General features: G+C 31.9%; 1 protein-coding gene across 1 annotated transcript; it reads left to right on the forward strand.

The window, feature by feature from the left end:
- Positions 1 to 620: 620 nt before the first annotated feature.
- On the forward strand, positions 621 to 10,185 carry LOC143065220 (COP9 signalosome complex subunit 5). Its single transcript, XM_076238661.1, has 8 exons — positions 621 to 829; positions 3,445 to 3,679; positions 4,301 to 4,429; positions 5,066 to 5,131; positions 5,934 to 6,019; positions 6,728 to 6,839; positions 7,253 to 7,401; positions 9,855 to 10,185. Exons 1-8 carry the CDS (start codon positions 696 to 698, stop codon positions 9,940 to 9,942), a joined length of 999 nt encoding a protein of 332 aa, XP_076094776.1. The 5' UTR covers positions 621 to 695; the 3' UTR covers positions 9,943 to 10,185.
- The last annotated feature ends 207 nt before the right edge of the window (positions 10,186 to 10,392 follow it).

Here is a 10,392-nt window from a genome sequence, read left to right on the forward strand (position 1 = left end):
AGTTATATAAGACACATGTTGTGTCAGGCTCTGATCCTGTCCATAACGTTATAGTATGGTATTAGTTTTCTTTTTTGCTTTTTCCGATCATATTGTGTTGTAAAATGATGCCCTTTATGGGTTCTTGATTAGATTATCTTATCTTATCTTATATACAATGTAGGCAACTGACTTTCCTCATAAAAAAAAAAATAAATAAAAGTACATTCGTCTGTATTTTTATCTGTATTTTATTTTTCATGTACATGTTGTACTGTTAAATCAATCATCCTTAATCAGAACGATAGTTATATGTATGAGTTCCGTATGCGAGTGGGAGAGAAAGGCTTTTTATTTTTACTTTATGTGATTACATGCTTGTTATGAGCCCTATGATTAGGAAATAAAATATCTTTATCTTTTATACCCATGTGATGTGATTGTCCAAACTTTACATAGGGTTTTACTGTCAAATTAATTCAGAATGACACATTCTTTTGTTATGTTTCGTTGTGGTGATTTGTTGTTTGAAATAATGGTGGTTTAACTTTATCTTAAATGGTATCATAAGAGAACAATCTTAAAAGACATTAATTTACATACCGTATAACTTACGGAAATCAGAAATATACAATTTTGAACCAGTATGTTGTGACTTTTGTATGGTTCCTTGTTTCTGAATTGACATCAGAATCACGAATCTTAAAAAAATAATCATGGATGCGAAAAATGCATTTAAAACTTGGGAAATGTCAAACAATGTTGAGAACGTTAACAGTATGGACGAAATATATAGATACGATAAGAGACAACAACAAGATATTCTTACAGCAAAGCCATGGGATAAAGAGTAATTGTCAATAGTCTGTTAAAAATTCTTCAAGTCAGCCAGTAATATTGGGGAAATTTTAGTGATAAACAATGCAGATTTAATCATAAACATGCTGATATTCATCCCTTTTTCAATTTCAGAATAATTTGATTTTAGATATAAATATGATAAAACCAATGTACATTACTTTGAATGAAAATCATGACGCTTCCTAACAACTTACTAGTGTCTTATTTTCCTTACATTCTATATATCATGTATATATAGACTGCATAACAGAATGGACCTTATAGCTATTTTCGGGAATCTGCGACACTTGACCTGAGAATTGGTGACACTTGAACTATTATAGGATTAAACGCCTTTTTAAAGGAATTTATTGGTGTATAAATTCGACCAATTCACTCACAAACAAATAAAAGTCTGAAGGACTTTTATGTTCGAACTTTTATGATATGTTTGTGTTAAGGTGTATTATAGTGTTAAGGTGTATTATAAACATTTGGAATGTTTTTGTTGACATTTTTGTGTGAGACCTTATAACTCTTTTGTTAACCTGATTACACAATATTGTTCTGGATTCAACCAAGAAGACAATAAGTATAGATTATCGGGTTTTCTACACATTGATATCGTAAAATATCAGCCGCGAGCCACAATGTGAACCTTTTTGGCGAGTGAGCGTAGCGAACGAGCTAAAAAGTTTCACATTGTGTCGATCGCCTGATATTTTACGATATCTATACGAAGAAAACCCGATTATCTTTTTATCGTTCTTTTACTGGTTGTTTCTTTCTCCCTAAGACAGTTTTACGCTTGACAAAAGCAAGCTTGATCAGTACCTATTATCAGGTTGTCTGCATGTTGATATCGTAAAATATCAGCTGCGAGACATAATATGAAGCTTTTTGTCGAGTAAGCGCAGGGAACGAGATCAAAAAGCCTTCATATTATGTCGAGCAGCTGATATTTTACAATATTAATATGCCGATAACCTGATAATCGATTTATCGGGCTGTATTTGTGTCTTTTGGAAGTATTGTCTTAGTTTCGCCAGCAACCTGGAAGTTGACTTGATAAGTTCGGGTCAAACTTATCAACGTCGGTTCAAACATTATGACGTCGCTGATATGTCCGGGTCAAAGTTATTAAGGCCAGGTCAACGTATTTGACGTCACAAAGCCGTGATATGGAGTTTTATTAAGAGCTGAGCAGATTGATATAGACAGTTGGACGACCGATAACGTCTCCTCTCGCATTGTGACGTCGCTGATAACTTTTCCTCTCACATTGTGACGTCGCTGATAATGCCTGGTCTCGTTTTGAAGTCTTGATACAAGAATTACAGAGAAACAGAGCAGGGTGATATAGGCGGAGGGAAGGACGATAATGTAGAGTATTTTCCATTAAATGTATAACTAAATATAACAATGTCATTATGATTGGTTTTGTAATGTCATTACATCTACGACCCTGTAAAATACTGAATTTGTCATTGTTTGTGGAATTAGGAATAAAATTCATATTTATTTTATATATTTAAATAAAAAAATAGAATATTATTTTAAATAGATTCATTGTTCAAAATACAGACTTAGTTCTCTTTCACATGAAGCTTGCACATTGTTCAAAATACAGACTTTGTTCACTTTCACATGAAGCATGCTGCACCTGACTCATATTGCTTGCTAACCATAAGCTATTTAAAACTTTTAATTACATTTTAAAAAGCAATTGACTAATGATGGGTTTATTATATTGATAGAGCAGCTAAACGTAAGACTTATTACTTGCTGTGAAGTGATAGCAGATATATTTGTCCATAAATAACTAACCTGATAAGTGACAAAAAGGAGCATATTTGGAGTTATTGCTTATAATGTGTAAAGAAATCATGAAAGCCATATTTTTTATTTATTTTGATAAGAAAATGCCAAGAATGAAAAATTTTGTTTGATTGCCTATTTTCATATGTGCATATGAGTAAGCTTTTGATTCAGGTTGCAAATGTTTCAAATGCTGTAGGAATATATTTTTATTAGATGCAAAATTGTCAAGTGTTAGACTAGAAAATGTGAGACAGATAAAATTTGAAATTGGCAACATAGCCCAGTGACAGTGTGGCCTCTGAAAAATAATTTGTAGTGTTTCAGTCTGAGATATCCGCTTTAGTTGATAGTGGATTTTTTATATTTTCAATTCAACCAATTCAATGTGTGCTGTTTCTGGTGTGGACAGTGTCAACAGTTAGTGATATTTGGTACATGTATACAGTTTTATTAGTTTCAGCACATTTCATTTCCATAGATATTACTTGACTCTGCCTTCTCAGTTATTGTTCATCATGTTCATTGACTTTAAAAAAAATTCCAGAATTTCCAATATACTATCAAAATTACACACAGGCAAGCAGGATATATCTCTGTGTCAACATTATACTGAAATAAATCTACTGAAATAAATCAGCAGATCAATAGCCCTATATACTAGGGTAATCCTCAGGGTACCAGTCATTCATACAATTATACTGCATCTTATTTTATAATGTAGATGGTCCAACACAAGTCCTTAACATGTTTATTAAAGAATAAAAGTTAATACTATAAATATCTACCTACCTTTTTTATTTTCAGTCCACACTACTTCAAACACATCAAAGTTTCAGCCCTAGCTTTACTTAAAATGGTGATGCATGCCCGGTCAGGAGGTAATCTTGAAATCATGGGCCTCCTGCTGGGGAAAGTAGATGGCAGCACAATGATTGTAATGGACAGTTTTGCACTGCCTGTAGAAGGGACAGAAACCAGAGTTAATGCCCAGTCACAAGCTTATGAATACATGGCTGCTTACACAGAATCTGCTAAACAGGTAACCAATATTAAGGATATTGCTTTTACTTGACCATGTGACAATATGAACTCTTAAAGTCTTTGGGATATTTGCTTTGATCTTGATCATTAACCTAAAAAGCTCCTGTATTGTGGCTAGCAGATGATACTTCACAATATAAATATATGCAGAAAAGGTGTTATAATAGTTACCTACCTGTGTTCTGTAAATGAGGTTATTGTTTGGTTATTGTCTGTCAGTGTTTTATGTTGATCTCCAGTTCTATTCCATGTTGCTCTATATAGTTTTATTGTTTATGTTAATTTGTGATAAGGTTTTTTTAATTTTAACTTTTAATTCAGGAATCAAATTATTGATTGGACAAGAGTAAAATTAACATTTGGACCTTGGTTCTCTAATTTGTATAGATAAAATTCATATATATATAATCTTTGATTTTAAACTGCTTTTAACGGTCTAATTTTAATATTGCAGATCTAGAGTTGCAGATAGTTTTAATAACAGGCAATAAATGAACAATATTTTGATATTTCAATGTGTATTAAGTTGCAACTCAGTTAAGGGTGTTTCAAAATATTCTGTAAGATCCTTAAAGTAGTGATGGTAGTTATGTTATATATTTGATTGTATACATTACAGGTTGGGAGATTAGAGAATGCTGTAGGATGGTATCACAGCCATCCAGGATATGGTTGTTGGTTATCTGGTATAGACGTCAGTACACAGATGTTGAATCAACAGTTTCAGGAACCTTTTGTTGCTATTGTGGTAACATTATTATTTTAATTACCTTCATCCTATAAAAAAACCTTTGGGACTTGCATCCTGACTGTGATGATAGTTACCATTGATGTGCTACATTTTTCTTTTTGGCAGGATGGTACTATATTTTATTCTGTGCAAGTATCTTTTTACATGTTGTATAAAATATTATTGTGCCAACTTTTATGTGAAAACTGAATTTTATCATATATATTCAGTATTCATGATCTATATTTGTTAATATATTGAATATCATATAAAACATATAGTTTTCCTAAAGTTTTGATTGTATTTCTTAAAATCAGATTTTCATAAGAATCAGCTTTGAAAATAATCAACATATAGCTAGATGACTAGTGGTTTGCTCTTTTGAAGATTTTAAACATATAAAAGAAAGGTTCCAAAACATCTCCATCTCATTAAATAATTGCATCAATCCCTAAAGTGTTGTTGTTATAACTGCTTTCACATAAAAGAAAGCATATAGGCTATAATACACACCAACACAAACTATTGCACACACTTCAAACTACAAAACACCTATGGTTTTGTGGCAAAAGTAACCAATTATAATTACAATGAGTTTACAAGTTATGTGAAAGCAAACTTGTGACTAATTCACATCTTTATTTATTTCAATAGATAGATCCAGTTAGAACTATTTCAGCAGGAAAAGTCAACATTGGTGCATTCAGGACATACCCAAAGGTAATACTTAATTGTCATAAACAAATATTTTTATCGTTATTGAAAATAAATACATACTCAGTATAATGATCATATTCCTAAAAAAGACTATTTTCAGGTTGAATGTACTATAGACAATGTGAGATGATATGAAATAAAGACTCAAAGAGTAGATTTTCATTTACCTGCAAATGTGCTAAAACAAAAAGAAATATTTTAAAACTTATATTGATTTTAAAGTTGTTTAGAACTGATAGTAACTTTGAGTCATTTTGGTAGTAAGATTTTTTTTGTCTGCTTGACATAAGCTAGAGGTTACACTTAGATAATTGGTGATGTGTCTAACACAGATACAGTATCCCACTTAATTTTGGCAATGGTATTAGATTTTTCCTCACAGTAATTGAACATACTGCATCCATATCATTGCTGTGATTAATAAAAATATATATTCATAATAAGACACTGAAAGATAGGTACATATGTATATTTTTTTAATATCAAAACAATTGTTAGTCTAACTATGCTTTGTGATGTTTGAATGACAAATGCAATGTAGGAAAAAAAATCAGTTACAAAACAAAACTATTGAAAAAAGTGTTAACAAGAATGCAATTCTCTTTTGTATCAAGAATTAATGAATAGAAAATAGAAAATTTAAATAGATTCAAATAATTTGAAATAAAATTTTATTATTTTACATATTCAAAGAGGTAATAGTGTTGTTCGTGAAATTTCATATTGTCAATATTTTATAAAATGTTTTTGATTTTATGTTCCCCTTACAAATTTTTCACTTATTAATTGATTTGTCTTTTTTCAGGGTTATAAGCCACCAGATGAAGGTCCATCTGAATACCAGTCTATACCGCTCAGTAAAATAGAAGATTTTGGTGTACACTGTAAACAGTAAGTCGCTACTTTGTATCTTAAATTTTTGAAAAGTATTTTTTCAATCTGCTCAAAAGAAAAGATATATTGGTTGACCTCTGTTTATCCTTCTGTTAGATATACATTTCTGTCACATTTTCTCAGCAAACATATGTCATAGGTTCTTGATATATGACACCAATCTTAATCTGGTTATGCCATGCCATGTGATACATTTTCAGTTACTTCAGTATGCCACTTCCTTTTTGCCTGAAACTTGTATCTTTAAAATTTCATGCACATACATGAAATTTAGTTCACACTTTTCTCAACAATAACAAGTTTTACATTCTTTATATATGCAGGGGTATAATTTTATTATCTTACAGTACATCTTGTTTGAAAAACAACCAGTAGTTACAAGAATAGGAAAAAATTGGAATTAAGCTGTTTTGGTATATCTGACAAAGTTTTCTTGATGACAAATTTTCAAAAACATGCTTAATCCATTATATTTTATCAAACTGTCTTCATCAGCAATGTGAAGAGAGGAATAACAATTTTATGATTATATGAAAAGTTGTTCTAAAATCTTAAAAGGTTATTATTTAGAACTTCTCTTAAGTTCAAATTCTAGTGTGTGTCACAATTATCCAAAAAAAATATCATTTTATAAGGTAGTACACAGATATCTTTGTCACAATATGTTTTAAATTATCTTTATACAAAGTTTATTTTTAATTTCAGGTATTTTTCATTAGATATTTCCTACTTCAAATCATCATTAGATAGAAAGTTATTAGAGTCACTGTGGAACAAATACTGGGTTAATACACTCAGTTCTTCAAGTCTTCTCACAGTAAGTTGAATTTTAATGTTATGATAAACTGAGTGTGTCCTTAATTGCAAGGTCACTTTTATTATTCAAGTGTGTTGTTATTTTCCTGCTAAAAAGGAGGGTTAAGCTGTTTTACCTCTGTCTTATTGTCTTTCCGTACTGACCTTCCATTTGTACTTCTGACCCAAAAAATTGTCACATTTTTCTCAGGAACCAAAAATTAGAGCTTCCTCTAATTTGCTATCAATTTTAAAAATTTGTCAGTTCAAAATACATTATCATTAGTCCAATTCTCGTTTGTGTGAGACATTTGGACTGACTAGGTTACGACATTTTTACAAATTTTTACCTGTCTAATTCAATTTTTTTTAAATCATGATTAATATTAAAATTACCATTATCACATGATAACAGTTAATATCTATTTTGAATAGAATAGTGACTATACCACAGGACAGGTGTTTGACTTGGCAGATAAATTAGAGCAATCAGAGGCACAGTTAGGGAGAGGAGGGTTCATGTTAGGGATGGAGAATCATGAAAGGAAATCTGAAGATAAACTGGCAAAGGCTACAAAGGATGGGTATGTAATATTATAAAGCATTACTTTTATGTTTACTTCTATTAATGTTAGGGATTCACCATCCTGTAAAAAAACCTTTGGGACTCGCATCCTGACTGTGATAATAGCTACCCATTGATGTGCCATATTTTTTGGCTAGATTGTAAAATAATTTATTCTGTTTAAGTATCTTTATATAAAACATTATTGTGCAAACTTTTGTTATGACCACTTTGTAGTTGAAGGGACATTAAGTTTTACCCTTGTCCATCTGTACTTCTGTTTTTACATCAGTTTGTCCATTCGTTCTCAAATTGGTTAACATTCTCTTACTTTTGTTATCCTCTATCAATTGTTGTGAATCTTATACACAATGCTTAATACCACAGAACACAGATCAAGTTTGAATTTGGGTGACCTCACTTTTACCTTTCTAGAATTATGTCCCTTTACAAAAGGGAAAATTGTAGAATTTTTTGTTTCTGTAATTTAAGTTTGATTCAATGGAATGTTATGAAACTTATACACAATGCTTATTACAACAAAACTCAGATCAAGAATGAATTTTTTACTGTTCTTGAGTTATGTCCCTTTATCATGTTATATGCTAGGGGGAACATCATCTGTGTCCCATGGTCACATTCTTCATTTATTTTTAAGTCTCCCAAACAAAGTTTGGAGACTTATTGTTTTTGCTCAGTTCTTATTATTTTTATTATTCTTCTTCTTCTTCCTCTTCTTCCGCCACTTTAAAAATGAACTTGTCCGCAGCGTTTCTCCAAAACCGCTTGTCAGATTGACCTAGAATTTCATAACATGGTAGACTAATATGTCTAGGTGAGCCATCAATCTTTCGTTTGTGCATTGGGGTCTATTAAGGGGTATTTTGGGGGGTAGAAAGGAGGGAGGGGTTTACTATAGAACCCTATGGGATTTTATTTTCTAAAATTTTCAAATGAATATAACTTGAAAACTGTAAGTGATAGATACATGCAGTCTTCAGAATTGATTATAGGACAATTAAACAAATCACATGAAATATAGGGGGAGTCCCTGGGAGTTCATCCCCACCCCCTTCAATTTGAGAATATGCTTATATCTTGTAAATGGTCCAGATCCCCACCCCTAAACCATATATATTCTTAAATGGGACGATAAAACAAATCAAATGAAATTAAAGGGAGGTCCCCGGGGGTCATCCCCACCCCGTTCAATTTGAGAATGTGCTATTATCTTGTAAACGGTCCAGATCCCCACCCTAAACCATATATATTCTTGTAGGGGACAATAAAACAAATGAAATGAAATTAAAGGGAAGTCCCTAGGGGGTCACCCCACCCCCTCCTGTTTCAAAACTTGTAATCGGTCAACATCCCCACCCCTAAACCATATATATTCTTGTAGGGGACAATGAAACAAATGAAATGAAATTAAAGGGAAGTCCCTAGGGGGTCACCCCACCCCCTCTTATTTGAAAACTTGTAAACGGTCCACATCCCCACCCCTAAACCATATATATTCTTGTAGGGAACAATAAAACAGATGAAATGAAATAAAAGGGAAGTCCGGAGGGGGTTACCCCACCCCCTCTTGTTTGAAAACTTGTAAACGGTCAACATCCCCACCCCTTAACCATATATATTCTTGTAGGGGACAATAAAACAAATGAAATGAAATAAGAGGGAAGTCCCAAGGGGGTCACCCCACCCCCTCTTGTTTGAAAACTTGTAAACGGTCAACATCCCCACCCCTAAACCATATATATTCTTGTATGGGACAATAAAGCTAATCAAATAAAATTAAAGGGAAGTTCCTGGGGGTAGCCCCACCCCGTTCAATTTGAGAATGTGCTATTATTTTGTAAACGGTCCAGATCCCCACCCTTAAACCATATACATTCTTGTAGGGGACAATAAAACAAATCAAATGAAATGTAGGTAAATTTCCTGGGGGTCACCACCACCCCCTCCTGTTTGAATACTTGTAAATGGTGGAGATCCCTACTCGTAAGCCATATATATGCTTGTATGGGACAAAAAATCAAATCAAATGAACATGGGACCATATGAATGGCGAGTTATGGGAGCTTTGTTTGGGAGACTTCGTAACAGCATCCTGTTACAATTACTTCTTGTTTTAAATCAAATTGGCCAAGCCAGATTACAGCATTTAGAATAAGTTGTTATAAAATAATAAAAAATGTCATATTTGACAATTCCTGTATGTAGTCCTAACAATTTGTCCCTTTTAACAATTGGGATATTCAGTCCTATGCTTTAATGGTCTAGAGGATTATGTAATTTTAAATGATATCAGTTGAATAAATTGTGGTTTACTGCAACTTAAAAGTAAATATTAATTTGAAAAAAGAAGGAATGGATTTTTATTTTGTCATGGCATAAAAGAAATAATCTGAGTTATAATAAAAATTTTGTTTAAACATTATTTAATATTATTTGTTTATTATTTTTCAGGTGCAAAACAACTATGGAATCTCTTCATGGACTTATGTCTCAGGTGATCAAAGACAAACTATTCAACCAAGTTCATTTAGCCAAATAATGCTATAGTTTTAATATTAAACATTCAAATTTGTTCATGTGTCAAAAGAAATGTTCCAACAGGTCAACATTGTAAGATAATATTTGTATGGTAAGAAAATACACTGGATACCATTTATCTTTCAAAAACAATGTTGAAAAATTAAATGTCTAATTGACATACATCCTCAAAATACGTCATGTCATGTGATTCTAAGTTTTTTATTTGTTATCATGAATATATACATAAATGATTAGAAATGTGGATTATTTGTTTTTCTGTTTATAACTGACAAAGGAGAAATTCTAAGATGGTGGTTCTTTTTTAGTTCAACTGACCAATGGATTGGAGTGTCTACCTTCACTTCATATGGTCTTTCTATAACTAGTTTAAATATTTATTCTCTTATTTTGGGCATCAACTACATATGATGATTACGATAGCTAAATGGTTTGAAGAAGTAAGAGACGT

The sequence above is a fragment of the Mytilus galloprovincialis genome, chromosome 1 (genome assembly GCF_965363235.1).
Source record: "Mytilus galloprovincialis chromosome 1, xbMytGall1.hap1.1, whole genome shotgun sequence".
NCBI lineage: Eukaryota > Metazoa > Mollusca > Bivalvia > Mytilida > Mytilidae > Mytilus > Mytilus galloprovincialis.

Bases quoted from the DNA above. Each gene is read 5' to 3' on its own strand.
- LOC143065220 (XM_076238661.1), top strand. From the start codon at position 696: ATGGATGCGAAAAATGCATTTAAAACTTGGGAAATGTCAAACAATGTT. The intron at 3,680-4,300 runs GTAACCAATATT...TATACATTACAG, and splicing joins ACACAGAATCTGCTAAACAG to GTTGGGAGATTAGAGAATGC. The intron at 4,430-5,065 runs GTAACATTATTA...TTATTTCAATAG, and splicing joins AACCTTTTGTTGCTATTGTG to ATAGATCCAGTTAGAACTAT.